This window comes from Microcebus murinus, chromosome 1, assembly GCF_040939455.1.
Source record: "Microcebus murinus isolate Inina chromosome 1, M.murinus_Inina_mat1.0, whole genome shotgun sequence".
Lineage (NCBI taxonomy): Eukaryota > Metazoa > Chordata > Mammalia > Primates > Cheirogaleidae > Microcebus > Microcebus murinus.
Window position 1 is genome coordinate 36,534,988 of NC_134104.1, and position 23,065 is coordinate 36,558,052.

The window sequence follows — 23,065 nt, forward strand, 5'->3', positions numbered from 1 at the left end:
AGCAATGAATTGAAATATATTACCTTACTCCCATTTTATTGGCTAAATATGGTCACATGACAGCCATTCACTTAACAACTACTTCTTGAATTTAAATATGGAACGGAAAGCACATTTTTTAAAATAGAAAATGGTCATCTTAGTTACATTCATTCTTTAGTATGGAGGGATTTATCTTGATGTGTGATTACATAAGATATGCAGATTACTCTCAAATTTGCCTGTTGTTCTACAAATTGATGGTACATAAATGTGTTAGTTTCTAGCATGATCCTTAATTTCTAGATTATGTAACCACAGGTAACCATGTAGATCTCAGATGGAATCTCAACTCTTCTAATTTTTCTGAAATCTCAGATACTCCTACACCAATACAGTGCTCATGGTGCATTGTTCTTAAAATTCTTCCTCTTTCGGTCATCTGGCTACATGTTACTTGAGAATTCTGAACCTCCTTTAATAAATTGTACCACTGCAACTTCCCATTTGAATGGTAGGAGATTACTTTTATACTATTCTGGTTGTTTCGAAAAGCAGTACTTACTTCACATTTTTTGCTTGGTAAAATTCCTTGTGTATCCATAGACAAAGAGTAACCAGCTTGGTTTTCATTGACCATTAATTGTTTTTAAGTCAACTTCTATCATCAGACTTAGATTGAATAGGAAGCCATCAAAGTTTTGCTAAGAGATTGAATACCCATATTAGTATTGTTGAATAGGAAGTTACTTGAGTATAATGTTTAAAAGATTATAGGTTCTAGAGTCACATTGCCCGAATTCCCATCTGAGCTCTGCTATGTATTAGCTATGTAACTTTGAACAATTTACCAAATCTATCTGATGTTTAGGTTTTTCATCATTAGATTGAAGAATAATACTAGTATCTGTCTCGGTGAGCTATTCTGAGGATAAAAGGTAGAAAACCTATGTAAGCACTTAAAAATGTTTTGTCAGATAGTGCATAATCCATAAATTCTAGCTGCCATTAACTTTACTTTATCATCATCATTATTACCGTCATCATTGTGTGATTTTTCCTCCAGGTGATGACTGTTTCTCTAATCATCTTTGATGAGACATTAAGTCTACCTACAGCTCCTCTATTGAGCACATGGTTGCTAGTCATCTGGTTCTTTAAAAATCTCTGGATTTGCTTTCAATAACTTGATTTAAAGTCATTATTTTCAGTCCATTTGGGAAATTTTCAAAGGTATTTGCATGGTGGGTCTGTTCTAAATACGTTGCAGAATATATAAAGGAAGTACAGTTTTGTAACAACTTATTTCTAAAACATGCATTTTTCTTATTTTCTCTTGCATTGGAAGATTTTTATATAATATTTCATTTCATGTGGTCCTCATTATCTCAGTGAGAGCACTCTAAGAGAGAGCTAGGATCTTTTCTACAGTATAGGCTGGTTGTTGGGCTGCCTGCATATCCAAGGCCCAGTCAAACTCAAAGCCCGTAAGTACAGACCTCAAAGAGTCATACGACAACTGTGGAGTCAGCAAGTACAGGAGACTTTGAAGTAGTACATATCACACTATGGATTTCTCTTTCGAGAATTAGTAAGAGTAGTATGTGTTCAGAGCTTTCTCTCTGGGTTTCAGAGGCCACCTCCATATTACATCTCATTTCAACCTAGCTACAAAGTAGGAATTCACAGTTACTGCTGTAGTACTATATTTAATAAAACACAATGTGCTCTTTTATCATAGATTTCATGTGACGTGTCTAATTTAATGTGTATTTTTTTTCTAATCTTTTCAGTAAGTTTTGGAATATTTCTTGTGTGAATTCCTGAAAAAAGGGCCACAATCCTGAAAGACTTTTTATCAAATTAACTTTGATCAGTCACCTTCCACGTGTTGTAGCCCTTACAACTTCCATCATTTTAGCTGTACATTGGCTTTTTGTCGTACTCCATCTTAAATTGCCCCCCTAATTATTATTTATTTGTACAATTATTTATATGTACAATGTATAGACATGTAATTGTATTTATATAAACTGCAAATATCTGTAGATATAATTATATATATTATTTATATATACACTATTATATATAACAAGACAAATATATTTAAATTTTCTAAAATGTTATATTTTAGTTGTAGGAATATAATAGGATATGTTGCTGCTTCTTTTTACAGTCACTTCAGTTATTTGCCTTTTGCTAAAATGTGTTAAAATTTAAATGCCATGAATTTTTTACACATTGACTGTCTTAATGTGTTTTATGTTGCTATAACAGAATACCATAGACTGGGTAATTAATAAACAATAGAAGTTTATTTAGCTCACAACTGTAGAGGATGAAAAGTCCAAGAACACAGTGCTGGCATGTGGTAAGGGCCTTTGTGCTGTATTATCCCATGGCAAAAGGCCGAAGGGCAAGCCAGAGAGAAGCAGAGAGAACCCACCTCCCGTATGCCCATTTTAAAGGCATTAAACCTACCCATGAGGGCAGAGCTCTCAGGGCCCAATCACATCTTCAAAGACCCACCTCTTAATACTGTTACAATGGCAATTAAATTTCAACATGAGTTTTGGAGGGGACATTCAAACCATAGCATTGACAAACTTTTTAATCATTAGCATGCAATTTAAGTAAATTAGATTTTTAAAAAGCAATTAAGATTACTGAGGTAAAGAAAAATGAAGTTATATTATGTAATGAAAGAAAATTCAAACATTATAGAAAATGCTTCAACTTATTTTTAGAAAGTACTTCAAATTCTACAATTATAATTGTAAAAAGATTTTTATTACTCTGAGATTTATCAGTTTCTCATGAAATGTTTGATGTATTTAAGAAAATAATCAATAGTAACTCGCTGAGTTTTTAAAGATGGTATTTTGTTTGAGAAAGATTTCCCCATAACCCCTGCATCCAAAAAGGGGAAAATTAATAAGAGATGGAGGAATTGAGGGAAGGAAGCAAGATCTAGATTAAATGGTTAAACTTCCAGTTGCAAATGTATATTGGAAATGAAAAATATTAAACATGTTTTATAGAAAACTGTAGACAATTAATGAAATTTATATTAGTTTACTATCTTTTATGGTTGTGCCTACATTTTGAAAATAGAAAAATGAATAAAAATTATTTTATTAACTGTATAACACATATCTATACACATTATTGTAGTATAGTAAAAGTTTTCAAAGTTTGCATACTCTAAGATAATTTTTTTATCTTATCTAATAATAGTGTACCCTTAATGAAAATAGAACAGTGAAAAATTTAATCCAAATTTCAGGCTATAGAAAATGCAACTTTAGGATTATCAGAATTGTGAATATAGTCTGGAGTCATTTTCCTCCCTGTGTGGCACCAACTGAAAGGCTTTTATAGAATATGAGATCCTGTAAAATTACAAGATTACAAATACCAAGGGCTAGTTTCTCTATCTAATGTAGTGTTTTTCAGTCCCAATGTACCTTTCTGTCTGTATGCACATCCATAATAACGTGACATATAATCTTTTTGTCTCTTTGATATAAATGCTGTATGAGAGTTACACCACATGGCTACATATGATGGTTTTATGGTTAAATATAAAAAATAAATTTCATATGCTTGTGAGGAGACCAATATAGTGTAGGTTGTTGGAAAGAATGGGTGCTTATAAAAATTGTTTAGCTCAAATACCACATCATTTTATTGTTCCATGGATCCAGGCCGGTAGTGAACAGTATGACATTGTGAACTGTATCAAACATTGAAAGATATTTTTTCAAGAAAAATAAGAAATAATGTGGCAAACACCTAGGGAAATAGTGTATTTGTAGGGGATGGAGAGGAAACATTTTGTCTATATAAGTTTCTTAAAAATGTGTATTGGAATTTTATTGTTATTTAATTTTGGTGATTAACTGTTAATAGTCTTCTCTTATAAAACTACCCCTATTGAACATGGACACACTAGGTATAAAACTAAAATTATACAACTAAAAACTTTGTCCAAATAGTGACACAACTTCCAGATTTGTTGCTTAAGTTTTCTTTGCATTTCTGTTCTAAAACTCCATTTACAATGGTTTCAGTAAAAATTCAGTCTAGGTTGAAACTTGGTGTACCAAATATCAGCTCTGGAGCAATGTTTGTTTTCAACAATTTTCCAGAAAATTGATATAGATAGTTTTATGCTGTATGACTGTAAAAGAACAAAACAAAAAAGGATTCAGTAGCTTGGTATTTCATCCTGCCTTTGTGTTTTAATGTTTTGTTTTGTTTTTTCTGGCAATCCATAGAACTATTATGAATGACACATATTGATTTAATGTATTAAATAAGATTGCATGGAGCTATCAATAAATAAAATAACAGTTTGATAATAAGAATAAGAGTCATTAGATTTCCCTCTTTATCTTACCTCTTTTACAATGACTATATTCAAATCATACATTTCAAGATACTAAGGTCTGATAAAAGTTAAATCTTAGATTTATGGCCAGTTTGTAAGCTTTATTACAGTTTACTCAAATTAGTTTTCCTTTCTGATTTATTGGGATACAGATATAGTTAGCAAATATATATATATATATATATATATATATATATATATATATATATATATATATAGTATAGCAAAACAAAGTTGTCTTCATTGAACCTTCAGCTTATTTTCTGGCAGTTGGGGAAAAGTAGAGATTTCAACTGAAAAAAAGGGGTGGCAGCTTGCATGAGTCAATCTGGTTAGCAACCAGTTCTAGAGAAATCAATGAGAGCAAAGCAGAGTAGGTTGTTAGGTCTAGGTGGACAATATGCAGACAGCATCCTTGTTTCAGAAGTTGGGAAATAGCAGACTGCTCATAAAACAGAGTCTATTCTCAGGCAGAAGGCAGTAAAATAAAACTCACTATTGGAATAAAGAGCTTGTGGTTAGAATTCTTAAATATCTTTCCCATAGGTAGAACTTGGCTTATTGTACTGACACATCTAAACTTCTGTACGAATCAGATGGGGGCTACTGGGTGGAGGGGATGTGTACTGACAACAAGGAATATGAAGGCTGACATCCAATGATTTTTGAAATCCTATCACATCAGTGATGTGGAACTTACTTTAGGAAATAGAACTTGCTGATTAGAGACTAAATATTTTTTAATACTTTTAAATGTGTGCAATGATTTTTTTGGCTGAAAAGTTCTATGGGTATAAAAAGGTATGCTTTTGAGGTATTAATTACATTAACATTAAGAATTTAAGTAGCCAAGACGACAGTTGAAGTGACTTCTATCTTCCTGATCTTTTTTCCTTTAGTACTTGTCTATAAAATATAATGAATTATAATGATAAAGTCATTCAGTGTAAAATATTTACTGAATATTCAGAATTTTCTAGAATGGTGTTAATATGTATAATTATAGAATGTCATATCCAAAAGATTGATAATATACATATTCAATTTAATCCAATAAGTTACTAATAGATATGTATTTGTACATGGCATGTGTGAGGCCTTGTGGGACATAAAAACATGTATAACACAGTCTCAACTTGGAGGAAGTTTTATGTCAAATGGGTGAACTAGAAAAAATTTAAAATAGTGAAGTTGTTACTTGCATTTTAATATTCTCCTAAAAATGATTACATAATGAAAAATTTTAAATAAGCATCTTAAAATGTGATATAAAGTATTACTCACTGGAAACAAATTCAAAAAGTTTCTGACAAAAAGTATGTTATCACCTTTATAAATATAACACTTGAGAAAGGAAAACTATAAATGCAAATATTCACAAATTGCTAGCACATTCTTGAGTAAATAATGCCATGTAAATTCAATAGTACTGCTGTTATTAAGTTAACTTGCTTTAAAACTAATTAATATATAACTTATTGAATATGCCAGTACCTTTTTATAGAAATAGGTATAAAATGTGACTAAAATCCTCCAAGTAATTGTCTTAGGAATTTTTATTTTACTCAGTATGAATCCCAAATATGCATTTGTATGATTGATGAACCATTTAAAACCAATGGTATATTGGGAGAATCATTTTATCCAGAGTTAAGCACAATTTAATAGAGTCTCATTCTTTGGTCAGTGCCTCTTATTTTCAGCTAAGATTAAATCCTTCAGAACTCAGAGTTTTGAACCGTTAAATCACCTCACCACTGATGAGTGGCAAGCACCTCATGGCTGATGAGGCAGGACCTCAGGGTGGCCCACTTAACCCCTTAGCTTATTTTTAATCTCTGTGATATGTGAGTAATTTCCTTTTGTTCTTTTATTATATATGCTCATTTCTTCTCTTCAATTATTTATTCCTAGTGCAATGTTTTAACATATTTCTATAAAATGTTTGAGTTTTTACTTATTAAAAACGACATTTAGGTAACAACATTCTGTGTTCTCAAAGGGAAACTTTTTTTTTAAAGATTAATTCACTTCAACTGACAATATTACAATTCTTTATTTAAGTTCACTATATATTTGGGATTTACTATGTAGAAAAGTTAAGTAATATAGGTGGTCTCTCATTAGCTACTACCTTTTGTGTTCGTTTAAAAACACAAAATGAAAATATTTTCAAATATTACTCATTCGGCTTTCAAATCATTTTTCAGTGAACTATCATGTAGTTAAAAATTTGTGTAGCATAATGTTTCTAGCTCTTTTATGCTCAATAGTGTCTAAACGGGACACTTTTTTCTTCTGTGTTTTTTTTTTTTTTTTTTTTTTCAGCTTCTCTCCCATGGAGGATCCTGTGGAGAGATATTGAAGAGGACTTCCTAGTTCAGTTCGCTTTCACTCTGTTGTTATCATACATAGACAGAGTTTAGCTCTCAGTTTCAATTCAATAGCCATTCACTGAAAGCCTACTGTGCAGATAGCTATAGCTCAGGGTGCTGAGATAGTGAGACAAGGTTCATGTTCACAGGAAACCCGTTGAGTTATAGTATATCCCTCTTTGGACTATTCAAGGTTTTCCATTATTCTTTCATACTTGAAATGCTGTTTTAAAGGGAACTGTAGATGACATAAGTATTTATGAGCTTGAAAAGATTAACATTGTGGATGGAGGATTTACTTAAAATATTTTGTCCAGGGAAAATCTCATTAGGCAGCCCTATTGTTTAGCAAATGAACTATTAAGTAAATTTACACAATAAATAATCCATGTACTGATTTTGGCCATTTCTTGACTTTTGATACATTATCTATTTTTAAATATATATTCATATGTGCCAGTTCTAAAATTCTAAATCATATTCCTTATACTTTCACTCTGATATAACAATTATTATCTTTACCTAAAATACAGTAGACTGAAAGGAGCAGGGAAAACTGTCATTTCTTTGAACTCTTTTAGTCCCACTCTCTTTCTTCTCTCTGTCTGGGACTCTACTGGTGCCAGTATTTGATATTTAATTTCTGTTCACAGGTCCCTGGAGCTCTGTTTCTTTCTTTCTTTCTTTCTTTCTTTCTTTCTTTCTTTCTTTCTTTCTTTCTTTCTTTCTTTCGTTCGTTCGTTCGTTCTTTCTTTCTTTCTTTCCTTTCTTTCTTTCTTTCTTTCTTTCTTTCTTTCTTTCTTTCTTTCTTTCTTTCTTTCTTTCTTTCTTTCTTTCTTTCTCTCCTTCCTTCCTTCCTTCCTTCCTTCCTTCCTTCCTTCCTTCCTTCCTTCCTTCCTTCCTTCCTTCCTTCCTTCCTTCCTGTTTCATTTCTTTTCTCTCAGCTGTTCAGAGTGCATGAATTCTATTTCTCTGCCCTTAAATTCACTGATTCTATCCTCTGTCATCTCCACTGAAATCTTTAGCCAATCCAGTGAGTTTTTATTTTGCTTATTGTATTTTTTTATTTTTGTAATTTCCATTTGTAATAACTATTTTCTTGCTAAAGTTTTGTATTTTTTCATTTGTTTCAAGATACTTAGTAATTGCTTATTAAAGTGTTTTTAATAATGGCTTTCTTAAAAATCTTCCTCAGATACACCAATATTTGATTCATCTCAGTGTCGGCATCTGTTGATTGTTTTTTCTTATCCATGTTATAATTTTCCTGATGTTTGGTGAGACTGTGAGCTTTTTATAATACCCTGGACATTTGTGCTATTATGTTAGGAGACTCTGGATCCTAATTAAATCTTCTATTTTAGGAAGCAGTCATCCTATTTAGGTTTAGCACACAGGTCCTAGCTTAAATTTATGGTCTGCTGTTCTAAGGAGAATTTAGTTTTTAGAGACTTTGTGGTTCTATTTGGCCAGATTGATTTGCCTAATTCCACTGGGGGTTGCAATAATTTCTACTGGTGACATTTAAGGGAATAGAGGAGATTCCCCAGACCAGGAAGCCTGGTGGTCTAAGTGAGGTAAAAAATTCTCTAGCTCATAGGAAGATTACTTCAGAGCTCGGTACTTATAGAGGGATTCCCCTACTGCCAGAGCTGCTTATGCCCATTGTCTCTAGATGGATAAGAGAAGCCTCAGGCCCTATGGGGAAGGAGAGAGATGTGCATGGCCACTTGTTGTCAGTAAGGCTCCTACTTTATTCTCCTTGCAGGTGACCTAGTATCTCCTGATACTAGGAGGGACTGATATTGATGGAGGGACTCCCATTTAATAAGGGCTACAGATGATTCTACCCAGACTATTTATCTTGCTAAGTTGTGATTGGAAGAAGCCAGGCCAGGATCACCTTTTACTGCTGGTTGAGAAATTCCCTGTGTTATTCCTTAGGTCCTGATGTCCCTAACCAGTCCTTGTTCCTCTTTCTCCCTCTCAAATTACTCTTTTAATTGCTTCTTACTTAAGTCCAGATTTTATAGCTGCACTTAGTGGAACACATGATGATAGTTAAACATTTTTCTGTGTTTTTCCCCCAAAATGGGTCAAGAGAGGCATAATTCAGCAAAATGGTAGAAGCTCTTCTGTGAAAACAAGTGATTTGAATGAAAGATTATATGAACATACAGCACAATAGAGGCACCAACCAATAGAGCAAATTTAAAAGTCAAATAGCTTTTTTTGACTTTTTGACAGGTATTTTTCAGGTGAATGTCAGCTAAGGTTTAAATAAATTTCCAACAAGTGTCTGTCCTAAACAGATCTTTTAATATGCTAGTATTCTTTGTCAGTGTCTTGGGAGGCCTACAGAATTTACAGTTTCCCAAATTTATCTATCCACAGAAGTGAACCCATTTGTTTATGGTTTTTCTTAGTACTGGCATGCCATGAAAGACTTTGCAGAGGAAAGCAATTTTTATCACCATCAACATCTACCTCATCCAAAGTATTGTACTAGATGTAATCATTTAATTAAAAAGTTATTTCTGAGAACATTAAGGAGCAGAACCTAATTCTACTTTGATTTTTAAAAATCTGATAAAATATTTAAATATATTTAAGCCTTCCTTTAAAACTGTTCCATGAAATAAGATTTAGATGTATGGCCAAGGAAAATATTTATTGCATTGTGTTAAAAATATGTAGTCTAAATGTACTGACTGTTTCTGGTGTTTTTACTCACATTTTCATTATTTTGCCTTTCTAGCTTTAAGAGACAATAGGATCGAGCTGGTTCGCGCTTCCTGGCATGAATTGAGTATCAGCGTTAGTGATGTGTCTCTCTCTGATGAAGGACAGTACACCTGTTCTTTATTTACCATGCCTGTCAAAACTTCCAAGGCCTATCTCACTGTTCTGGGTAAGTGCAAAGAACTAACACCATGTAATCACAAAACCAGAGAGATGTATACCGCTACAGCAATATAAGTCAATACAAGGGAAAATGCATTTTGAAGATTATATTAATAGATACAGTTTAATCCTTTGTGTGCTACATTATAACAAATGACATTTAAAAATAATTTAGTCATTTTCTACAATTGATAAATGGACAGAGGGAGGAAGATGACTGCCAGAAGGCACGCAGACATTTTGTTGCTCAGCCGGCAACAGACACCAGTTTTCTTGATTTCCAATTAAATTTTTTTTGTATCAAATTATCTGTATATTGTGTATATTCTGATCCTTTCATAAACTGACAGAATAATGAGCATAGTGAGTTCAACCTGTGTGTTATACTGTACTCCTTCATTTTATCATGTAAGTCACCTGATGGGGGCCTTTCCAACTAACTTGTAGCTTTCAAATATGACCCCTTTGCGTATTTTAGTGTATTAAATGACCCTGACATTTCCATGTATCCTCTTTCCTTTAAATTTATATTTTCTAGCTTCCTAAATGAAGTACATAATGTCACTTGTGCATGTAGCTTGTAGCTTCTTTGTGCTTTTATTCTCCAAATATTGGGCCATTTTCCCAAAGGTTAAAGTGACACAAAAAAGCAATACATTCATAGAGATTCTGAGGAAATAAAGTTGCAGCTCAGAGCTCTCTGTGATTCCACAGACGTCAGTGCCCCAATCAGCTGAAATTGCTGCAGTTCATTGAAACACACCTGTGTACTGAACAAGTTAGAGGAATTTAAAGATTGATTTTTTTTTTTTGTCCCTAGCTTGCCTTCCTTTTTAGATAGATAAAGGCACAATGTTGCATTTAAAAGGGCTAACCCATGCTGTTCTTTTGGGTGGGAATATTAAAGTTAATCCAGGTAGTGAATTGGTTTTGTGCATAGGATATGAAATATGTTTCTTTGCAAGTCCCACTGGGACTATTTTATAAAAATCTTCACAAGTTTGCCATTAAGGACAAAATAACCACTAAAATGGAGTATTTCAGGATAACAACTGCCTAAGGTTAATGTATTGTTCTGTAGAGAGCCAACTTGAGACACAAAGAATAGATGACTGCTGAATTCAGTTTATTAAATGGTGACATGACATAGATTTTTAGAAAAAGAAAAAGAGGTAACATAAAGGTGAAGACAAAAAAAAAAAAAGACCTAGCCACTTAATGGAAGTATGTTGATTTGCCTTTTATCTTTTTTTTGTTTTTTTTTTTTTTGGTTTTTTTTTTTTTGTTGTTGTTGTTTTAATTTGTATTTCTCATACTGGTACTTTCCAACATTATTGCATCTTATTCTTCTCAAACTGAATTAAATAGAATAAAGAATGTCCCCAACTGCCATTATTATTGAATAATATTTTAAAAAATGTAATAAACCTCTATCAGGGAAACAATATTATTGCCCAGGAAATGTGCAATATTCTATGATTTAACTCTCATATGTACTATCTCTACTTATTAGTTATCTGCTTATTCATTGGATGATTTAGACTACAAAAGGTAATAGTGGTTAGCATTAAAAATATATTGATTACATATACTGAGTCACAAAACTACAACTGCATTACTTATACAAACAATATCATGAGACATTTTCTGTTAGAAGACTTGGAAAAGTCAGGATAATTGCAATTATTAATGAATCTCTTATTCCAAAATTCATTTTCATGAACAAAGTACACAGAGAATAATATCTTTTTTAAGCATTAAGAATTATGAAATCAGGAAAGAAAAGTGAAAAAGCTAAGTCATAATTTGCTAAGAAACAAAGAAGTGTGTTTTTGAATTTTTTCGTTCAGTGCAATCTACCTTCTTAAAAGCTAATATTGGTAAATTTTAAGATATTGCCGTTTTTAAAGATATAGTTGTTTTTAAAATTTATAGAATATTTTTTCAGACAAAATTTTACAATTTAATCTTAAAAATGACTTTGAACTATATGCATTTTAAATGCTTTCTGGATACTATATATGTACATGTGTATACATATATACATGTCGTATATGTGTATATATTTTTGTATATACATTCACAAATATATAGACATATGTGTGTATATACACACATATATGAAGCAGTTTCTTATATATCAGTTATTCTCCATTAAATATTGTCAATTAACCACCTAGTTTAATTTCGTGTGTGAAAGTAATAGTCATAAGAAGATCTGAATCAACTCTGAAGATTGATGCTCACTTCATTCATTTGCTTAAATTTCAGGTGTTCCTGAGAAGCCTCAAATTAGTGGATTTTCATCACCAGTTATGGAGGGAGACTTGATGCAGCTGACTTGTAAAACATCTGGCAGTAAACCTGCAGCCGATATAAGATGGTTTAAAAATGACAAAGAGATTAAAGGTAAAGAATGAAAAAATCTCCCAAATTAAAATTAATGTATTGAAACTAGTATGATGTATTAGGAAAAAGGCATTTTGCATTTTTTTTCAAACCATACTATTGGTTTCTTTTTCTTCTTCTTCTTCTTCTTCTTCTTTCTTTTTTTTTTTGAGACAGTCTCATTCTCTTGCCTGAGCCAGAGTGCCGTGGCATCAGCCTAGCTCACAGCAACCTCAAGCTCCTGGGCTCAAGCAATACTGCCTCAGCCTCCCGAGTAGCTGGGACTACAGACATGTGCCACCATGCCCTGCTAACTTTTTCTATTTTTGGTAGAGACCAGGATCTCGCTCTTGCTTAGGCTGGTCTTGAACTCCTGAGCTCAAAGGATCCGCCCGCCTTGGTCTCCCAGAGTGCTAGGATTATAGGCATGAACCACTGCGCTTCGCCATGCCTTCTGATTAAGTGTCGCCATGCCTTCTGATTAAGTGTAATTTGAACCGGATTTAAGTATTTCTTGTTAGGTAATTTTACACAGTATATTAATATATTAATAAAATCTCTGTGTGCTTCAATTTCCTCTTAGGTAAAACAGGTGTAAAAATAATATATACCTCATGGGAAAGTAGAGGAAAGAAATAAATTAATATATGATAAAAACATAGATTCACGTTTCACAATACAAAGCACTAAGTATTTGTTAGATATTATTATTTCAGAACTTATACATAGTATATAGATTACAGACAGAGAAACTCCATGAATTGATTTCTTCAACTTCTTAGTTTCTGGAATAACAAAGTTCTGAGAATATATTAATAATTATCTAAACATCAATAAATTCGATTCCTAATAATTCTCACAGAAGGCAAAAAATATACTTGCCTCAGTAAAATGCATATTAATTTAAATACTTCACACACCTAAATTCTCTCTCTCTCTCACACACACACACGCGCACACACATGTTCTTCCACATACATTCTTTTAAAAAAGAAATAAGTTTGTGGGGAGATAGCTTGTATGATTAGTAGCAGGTTTTCTTTTAACCCCATATACAAATATCTTGGACCTGATGCTACGTATAAATAGCCAAGTATAAGAATTGTTTATGATTATCATTAAAACATGCTTCCTGTGACATGATAATATGTATTATTCTCAACATTACCTTCTAGGGTCAGAAAGAATTCTGATTATTTTAACTTATAATACTAATACTGCAGGTTCAACAGATAGGATTACCTATATTACTGAGCAATTATAAGATAATGATGCATATGATTATTTCATCTATTTTCTATTTTAATTACTCTCTCTATATATGTTTTTCCAAAAAAAGGCCTTATCTATAATTTAATCCTAATTATTACCTTTGTCTTAGAACTTCTAATAAATATATTTTATTGGATCAAGTTTTGTGAAATACCACCCTCAAGATACAAGGTAGACATCTTGTATTTTGTCAAGGCTTGGTGACATCCATTCTAATTCTGCTACTAGTATGTGTTTGTTTAGGCATTTCTGGACTTGGTAAGGTCTCTCCTTACTGGACCCTCCACACTGCTTCCAGAGTTATCTTAGGCCCATGAACATGATCCTGAACTTTTCTGCTTAAGCACTTCTGATGAAAATTGCAAAACTTTAGGATAAGTTTAAAATATGCTTTCTGTAGCCTGTAAGAATTTTTCAGGCAATGAATTCTTATATATCATATATGTCCTTTTGCATGAAGGTATTGATTTATGCTAGAACATACTTCTTAAATACTCTTCTTCAATGAATTTATTTTATCAACATGATTCCCTTCCTTAATTCTGACAGATTTAGTTAATTAATTCATTGGCTACTTAGTTCTTGATTTATTAGTATTTTATTTGTGTTCCAAGTGTTTATCTCTCTTGTATCATCAGGGAGGTCATAGTGACTGTAACATATTAAGCATTTTATTAATATTGATTTATTGTTTTAACATTGTAGCTTCACAAGAAACCCATGATATACTCAAATTTTTATAAAAGAATTTAATTTTTGACAAATTTGGCCTCTCCCAAATAGATACCAAATAGCTTTGAGCATGTAAATACCAAATAGCTTTGATCATATATTGGTGGGGAGTGAGGGAAGACTTTTGTTTATATGTAAAAACATGACAAATTTAATCTTGTAAACACCATATTTTAAAATCATCTGAATCAAGACCATAATAAAAATCTGGACAAAAACCTGTAGAGAATTAGTATATAGTTCTACACCGTACTGAGAAATTGTGAAGCTTCCTTCTTTCCTATGCTCTTCAATACATGGCCATTTATAGAGCATTTATTACCTGTATATATATATATATATATAACTTATTTGTTTATAACTATTTTACATATTTATATAGTTTGTCTTCTGAAATCCAGGAAGGTGGTGAGCTTCCTGAATGGCAGAAACTTTATTTTTATAAGTGTCTATGTAAATATGACTAAATAAAGACTACTAAACAGAGTGAAAATTCATTATGGTTGCTGTCCTCTGGGTACGCTAAGTAAAATTTCACTCTACAGTTTCTTCAGCAAATACTCCTAAATGGAAAAAGTGCTTTAGTTTATCTTTCACTATCTTGTCTTTTCAGTGATGAGAATTTGACTTGCTATTACCATTTAACTGCTTTTACTATAATATCACTTGACATTTTTTAAAAAGATAATCCCTTGTGAAAAGCAAATGGAATAGATAGACTAATCAAATCCAATTAAATTAAATTCAATATGAAATTGTTCAAATGCTTCCCCATGTCATAGTATTCTATGGTGCATGAAGAAAGATCCAAATAAAGAAACCAAGAACCTTGACCTTGAAATGTACAAGATGTCTTTGAGCTTATGAAACAAGTTATGAAGAATATTTTCCTGTAAAGAGAAATGTTTATATAAATCTTTATCTTTTCTCTATCACTATATAACATATTAGTTTATTTTCAAATTTCTGGGTAAAAATTGCTTGAGGGTACCAGTTGATCACATTTTCTTGGCCAGGATATTTTTATACTGAATTATAGAACAGTGGTTCTCAAACTGTAGCAAGCATCATCCTTACATACAAGGCTTGTTGAATCTCAAGTTATAGGTCCCTGATCCCAAATTGTCTGGTTGAGTAGACCTCAGGTGGAACCTAAAAATGTGCATTTTTTAGTATTGTGTTAAATGTATGAATGATGTTGATGCTTATGCTTGGGGACCACATTGGTATAAAAAACATAAGATGAGGAATATTAGTAATCTATATAGAAGTCCTGTTTCTGTCTCTGAGCTTCAGTTTTCTTATCTGCTAAGTAATGATCATAATGCTTGCCTCAAAGTGCTGTTTCAAGGATTCTGTATGAAACAATATGTATGAAGTGTTTTCAGAGTACAAGGATCACTGAATACTTTTTTTTTTTTTTTTTTGAGACAGAGTCTCGCTTTGTTCCCCAGGCTAGAGTGAGTGCCGTGGCATCAGCCTAGCTCACAGCAACCTCAAACTCCTGGGCTCAAGCAATCCTGCTGCCTCAGCCTCCCGAGTAGCTGGGACTAAAGGCATATGCCACCATGCCTGGCTAATTTTTTCTAGATATATTAGTTGGCCAATTCATTTCTTTCTATTTATAGTAGAGACAGGGTCTCACTCTTCCTCAGGCTGGTTTCGAACTCTTGACCTCCAGCAATCTGCCCGCCTCGGCCTCCCAGAGTGCTAGGATTACAGGCGTGAGCCACCACGCCCGGCCCACTGAATACATTTTAGATACTATCATTATCATTACTATTACTGTATTCAGCAAACAATGATTGATGAGTTACACCAATCCCTGAATTCATCCTAGAAATATAAACAAATAACACAAAAATATTCTTATAAGGCAATAACAGTTGGGGAATGGACATAAAGACATGAGATCTAATAGATACAGATATAGGAACTGGCTACAATTTTGTGCAAAAGAAGCAAATATAAGCCCTACTTTACGGGAAAGGTGAAGGCTCAACAGTTCATTGATGAATGCAGGCATTTGGGGAATATCTGTTTATTGAGTAAATGGGTCTTAAACAATAAGTGTAATTCACCATATGGGTTGAGTGGAAAAGTAGGTGGTAGGACATTATGAAGAAAAAAGACTTCAAGCATCTATGCAGAATAACACCATGTGCTTAAAATAGCTATTAAACTCTATGTGTGATATAGGCATGAGAATTAAATAAGGAGGCTGGGTTCAGATATGTCATGGGAAATCTATTATTCCAGATTAAGGGGTTTGAAATGTATTCTATAGGAAATGGGGAGGCACTTTTTTTCAAAAAGCTTAAACAGTTGAATGAAACAATCATAATTTCATTCAACTGTTTTGTTTTGTTTTTATTCCCTTCTGTGGGTCTTTTTTTTTTATTTCGGCATATTATGGGGGTACCTTCTGTGGGTCTTATTCAGAAATCCCTTTGGTGCCTCTGGCCAGCTCTGCCTCTAAAACCACATGTGATTTCATTGCATCTTTTAATCTTTTGCATAGCTAGGAAGTCTGAGTATCTGCCATTTACTGTGAGAAAAGATGTGTGTTGCCTTCCTAAATCAATCAGCTCCCTAAGAGCTTATACTTACATTAAATTTTCCATTCCATGTATGCGTTTAGTTGTTTGTAGTTTGAGCATTTACTATTTTAAAATCTAGAGATTTTCCTTTATAGCTAACTAGCTTTTACGTTAATGTTAGGCATAATTCTATGATAACACGCAATGACCCATACTCTTGTGTAAACCCTTCCCCCTGAACGTAGGAATTGTGAATATGATATGATATAACTGCCTTGAATATGTTACCTTATATTGCAAAAGGGGCTTTGCAGATAGAACTGTGTTGAACTTTTGAGTTCATCAAAGAGAGATTATCAAAAGTGGCCCTGATATAATGAGATGAGGTCTTTACAAAAGAATAGTGCCCAAGTTATGAGTTTTTTTCAGTCTGATTGGTTGAAACAGGCACTATTGCCAGCCCTGTGTGAGCATCCTATGCTGTTTCTTCTAATTCTTTCAGATGGGCTTTGTCCTAGCCTCAGTTTTCTCACACAGATGCACTGATCAGTACAGCAATTACTTAGGTGAATACTGGAGAGGGCACTGAGGATGTCTGGAGTTCTCTCTTTGTGTAGCTCACTTTTTTTTTTTTTTTTGATGACTCTGCTCTGCAAACTCTAGATGATTTGGCCTTCTCAGATACCCAGCTCTATCTCCTAAATTCAGAGAGGCTGCCAAGTTCTGTACATGTGCTTTTCTAGGCACTGTATCCTGAAAAAAATTTCTCAAGACATTAAGTAGGAGTAATTTTAGGGTTCAGCTCATTTATTTTCCATCTCTCAGTAATAATTGTCTGTTATTAAGATGTTCAATGTCTCAAAAATTCTTGTTTTAAGGTGAGAGATAAATTTGATTCTGTTATTTCATCTAGACTGGAAGCAGAAGTATGTCTTTGTTTTTGAATTGTAGAGAAATATTTCTATTTCAATGGTAGTTGTGTTTTAACTTTATATTTGCGTATTTTTAAGATTATATAATAAGCTTAAAAGGATGAAAATGAATGAGAACGAGATGTATCCATACTCACTTTGACAGGCTAGTTTTCAAGGTTATGCATTTTTTTATTTAGTCAACAAAAGTTCAGTGGAGTTATGGGTCGTTTACATTGTTGGAATGGAAAAGAAAGTTTTGGCATGTTTATCATGAGTCATATAAGTACACATTTTTTACTGTATTTCATTTATTGTAAAAAATAAGCATTCTCTGACAAAACAAGTGGTTTTTTTTAAATGTGTTTCTAATTCATGTTCTAAATCAATGTTTTTAATTTAAGGGCTAAAGCAGGTGCATACCTCAATCATCTAGGACTCATCAGCCTATAAGCAACCCTAAGACTATAATAACATAAATATTCAAATTTGCTAGCTCCTTAGTGCTCATCTGCTGATGGAGGGGCTCAGTTGCTGCTCAAATTTTCTTCCGGTTATTTTGAAAATATCCCTTATGGCTTCTTCATGTACTAAGAAAGATACCTCTCCATTTCTTTAACTTTTACTTTTTCATAGAAATCCTCTTTCTGATTTCATGGGATGTGGGGGAGAAGGTCCTTGTTTTCATCACCTTTGGCTAATGACCTTCTTTGAACCCAGAAGATATTTTACAAAATTTATGAATTATATCTTTCCAAAAATGACACTTTAATTCTTTGATAAATAAATTGCATTAGGTTCAAATAGTTTTTTTTTTTTTTTTTTTTTTTACTATATTATGGTCTAATTACTATCTTAGTGAAGCAGTGTCTAAATGTGTTGGTAAATGTTATTCTATTTGCATTGGTAATGAGGCATTGATGGAGATAGATTATTTTACTGATATTATTTGGTAATGGTATAGATTAGAGTTAGACCATAATATTCTAAACACGTTCTTTGTCTACTATTTTATTTAGTAGCTTGGAAACAAAATACTCTATTTCATGAATGTAGTCACTACATACTACAGGTCTTTATCTTCCAAAAGGATGACCAGTCTTAGTTTTTCTTTACTTCTAGTTCTTCTACAAATAAATCTTTAAAGAGTTCATTATTTGTATACCTCCTAAATTGAAACCTAACATAGAGCTAGCTATTTTATTTATTTTTACTAAAAGTTTTATTGAGATATAATTCACATCATCAAATTCACCTATTTAAAGTGTAAAGGTCAATAGTTTCCACAGATAATGAAACTATCACTTTAATCAATTTTACATTTTTATCATCCTACAGGAAACCCCATAACTATTAGCAATTACTCCCAATTTCCACCCCCATCCCAGCTCTAGGTGACCAATCTACTTACTATCTCTATAAATTTGCCTTTTGTGAATATTTCATATAAATGAAATCATACCGTATGTGGTCTTTTTATGGATATTTGAAATTTTATGAGACATTGTTATCATATCATATTTTAGTTCTTTAAACATAGTTTCCTTTAGTTCTTTGGACACATATATAATGAATTCTTTGAAGCCTTTGTCTTTTAAGTCTTTTATTTGGTTCTTCTCATCAGAAGTTTCTGAGGTCTGCTTTGTCCCCCTATGTGGAGATCACACTTTTCTGTTTCTTTGTACGCCTCATAATTTTGGTTAAAAACAGAGCGTTTTTAGGTAATACATTATAGCACTTTGGCATACTGATCTCACCCTAAAGTACTTGTTGTTAGCATATTTATTTGTTTATTGATTTGGATGTAGTATTTCTGTTGTAGTATGAAGCCTATGATGTCTCTTCTCAGAGAGCATGTGCAGAGTCACGCTGGGAGGACAATGGATTTAATCCTGCTCTCCTTGAGTGTCTTCTTTCCTAGTGTCTCTTTTAAGCTCTCTGCTTCTGTTAGTATTACACCCAGAGATTCACCTCCATTATTTGTAAGCTGGTTGCTCTATTGTTTTCAATATTGTCATATACATTTTAATAAATTGTTCCATACTCTGAAACCATTTAAATTCAGAACACTTTGCTCGTTTTCTGTTTGTTTGATTTTCAAGTCCAGTCTTTGAGATTTTCCTTGATCTTTGACTACAGAAATGCCCTTCCTAGCTGTTTTTACTCTGGTTTTCTCTCATGAACTAGCTGGCTTATGTTTTAACTTGGTCCCATGTAGCTGCCAATGCCTTCTTACTTGCTTTCCACCAAAATTTCCGTTGTTTTCAAGATGTCCCTGGTTTGATCTTTCCCCAACTCTGTTCCAAATGGTTGGTTTCCTTAGCAAGACCCTCAGAACACTCTTCTATTATGGCTTGCCTCGTCCTTGGGCAAAATGTCTGTGCCATACCTCTTGAGCTTGGGGCATGGCCTGATTATCTTCAAAATGACACCCTACTTTCTAAGCAGGGTTTGGGGGATTGGTGGTAGCTTCTGGTTTTCTTGGCTTGTCTCTGCTGGCTTGAAACCTCTGCTCAGTGAGAGCTGTTGGGGCCCCTTTATTTTTGGCATATATGAGTCAGGACCAGGCAAAGGAAGAGAGTCTCCACCCCTCAGCCTCACCGCCTAGAATTTCGTCTGTGCAACTAAAAGTAAAAATGAGTGAAATAAGAAATGCAGGGAGCCTGCCCCTCCTGGGAAAAGATTATAGCCCTTGATTGAAGAACAGAGATCCCCGTCTTCTTGGCCACATTCATCCAGGCTCAGGTTTCCCTCATGCTGAGTTGGGGGTGGGGTGGAGGGAGCAAGTTATGGCTAAAGTGCTGCAGACTCCACCTGCTTTTACTAAAATTTAATAGCTTTTCTTTAATAATTGTTTCTTTATTTGCTGTATGCCCTTAGCATAATTTTTGGAAGCCTTAACTATGTATGTATATGTGTTTAAATACTTTTCATCAGTTATGGTTGTTTTTATGGAAAGAAGTTCTGCAGAGCTACTTATGCTGATGTTGCAGATGCTGTCTCCTGATTTCTTTTTCATACACATGTATTTTTTTTTTTTTTTTGAGACAGAGTCTCACTCTAGCTCCAGCTAGAGTGCCGTGGCATCAGCCTAGCTCACAGCAATCTTAGACTACTCGGCTCAAGTAATCCTTCTGCTTCAGCCTGCTGAGTAGCTGGGACTATAGGCATGTGCCACCATGCCAGGCTAATTTTTTCTGTATTTTTAGTTGTCCAGCTAATTTCTTTATATTTTTTAGTAGAGATGGGGTCTCGCTTTTGCTCAGGCTGGTCTCAAACTCCTGAGCTCAAACGATCCGCCCATCTTGGCCTCCCAGAGTGCTAGGATTACAGGCATGAGCCACCGGGTCTGGCCCATACGCATGTATTTTTACAGTATTTACTTATGAATTATTCTAACTTATCATTTTGCAGGTATCTTCCTCTATTTTTCATATATATACTTTTGTCTCTCATTTCCTGATATTTTTTCAAAGAAGAAATCTGTATTTTTCTTATTAACCATTTTATATTCAAAATTTCTTTATTTTTTGCTTCTATAGGAGATGAAACTATTTCATAATTTCCCTTTTTCTTATAAGTATAGGTAATTTTTAGTTGTTATTTTTTTCCTCATGAACTTTGTATGGGAAGAATTGTGTATAGATTAAAAAGATATTGATCACTTGATATATTTTTAACTTAGTAATTGTTTTAGTTTAGTCTTTTTATTTTAATGATATTGCCATTCTCCTTTTTTCCCCTTTTAATCTATAGTTAAATACGTCTGAACTCGTATCTTCAGGAAATTATGATGAATGGAACTCTAATCTAATTGGCCTGCACTAAGGATTTCCATGGCTAAGGAAAACAGTGAAGGGGGAACCAAAAGACATAGGCAGGGTAAATACAGTTCTGAGTAAAGGAAAAAGTGAAAATCTATACTAGTCATGAAAAAAAGGGGAAAAATATATCAAAAAAAATAGAACCGCATACATGGAAATTATTTATTTTTATTAGGTCTGCCTAATACTCAAACTCTGATCATCTATCTCTAGTTTTTGGACTCTTCCAATGTGGATACTGATATAAGGATTTAAGAAAAAGATCTACTACAAAGACAATCAATAACAAACTGACAACTGCCCCCAAATTAGACACATTGACATGGAAAGTACCTATTTACTAGAAGGAAAAAAATGCTTTGCCTAAATAATTATGGCCATTGCTTTAATTAATTAAAACATACTTATTAAGTGTATATAATATTTCAGACACTGTCCTAGATGCTGAGTATGAAAACTATACAAAAAGATAAAATTTAGGAATGCCTGTAGAGGGAAGAGAGATAAGAAGGGAGAGGAAGAATGGAAAACAAAAGCAATTATAATTGGCAAAAAGGAAAGAGAATAACAAAATTAAAATTTTAATTTAATCTTTATTTTATGAATACATAAATTATTAATATATTGAATCTTGTGAATGTCTCATTGGGTAGTTGCAATTTAAAAGTGATGTTCGTCTCAGAAAACAAGGTAACCTGTTGAAAAATAATCAAAACTCTCTGGTAGTATATGGTACAAAGAAATATCATAACATATTTATAAAGCTATTTTTTTTTACCACAGATGTTTTACTGATGCAAATGATTCATTTTCACAACAGTAGATAAGGGAAAGTTTTATTTTCTTACATGTGATGAATGCTGCAAGACTCCATAAAAATAAATTGTTTGATGATTAGAAAATTGCGTCATCATAGATATTTCAAGGAGTCACATTTGTCTGCTATTTATAGACTTTGTTTGAATGCATACTTTATTTTCTTATAATTTATTCTAATGCTTAGACTTTAAAAAATTTTTCCTGCTATATTTTGTCCTTTTTTGTGCATGCAATAAAATATCATTTTTAATACAGTTGAGAAGAAAGTCATTCTAATGTGCACAAATATAGTGCCCACCCTGAGGCATCAAGCTTAGAGTCAGGTAATTTTTATATATAAATATATTTTTTTCAGCCTAATAATGTACTCTTTTTATTTCAGCATAAGAAAAAGTAGTACTCAGAATACAAAATATATTTTTGAAAAAGATGACAAATGAAAGTTTACTTCTCACTAGCAAACTTTTGGTTAATGGACCTTGAGGCTCACTCAAGGTACTCTCAAATGAAAATAGGTTACTATAAGGTTTTATCTGACCATTGCCAAGTGAAAGGAGCATAGGAAATCTAGTTATAACCATAAAGGTTACTCACCAGATATAAAGAGTTCACTAATTGACCAGCCTCATAAAGACTTTGTTCTTTCCTGTCTCTGCTTCAACTACAACTGGATAATTGCTGCTTCTATTTTGCACATCATTTATTTACCTCATGCATCATGCTTTCTCATTAGATTGGCTAAAAACTGGCATTTATGGAACTTTATGTGGGACGTGTGTGTTTGCATATATGTGTTTGCACATGTGTTTGTGCTCAAGCACATGTTTTTATCTTCTATTTCTTTGAATTCTTCAGGTTCTGGAACTCACACTGATATAGGGTGGTAGAGAATCTCAAACAGGCTAGTTAATGACATCATTTAGTTTGG

The 23,065-nt window shown here is 33.0% G+C and overlaps 1 protein-coding gene across 4 annotated transcripts in view; it reads left to right on the forward strand.

Moving 5' to 3' along the window:
- CADM2 (cell adhesion molecule 2) overlaps positions 1–23,065 on the forward strand; it is a 1,045,662-nt gene that overhangs the window by 881,883 nt on the left and 140,714 nt on the right. For all 4 annotated transcript variants that reach the window (XM_076000911.1, XM_012740910.2, XM_076000907.1 and 1 more), the window contains 2 exons: positions 9,506–9,658; positions 11,923–12,060. In XM_076000911.1, coding sequence (XP_075857026.1) covers positions 9,506–9,658; positions 11,923–12,060 — 291 coding nt within the window. The remainder of the gene's footprint in view (positions 1–9,505; positions 9,659–11,922; positions 12,061–23,065) is intronic.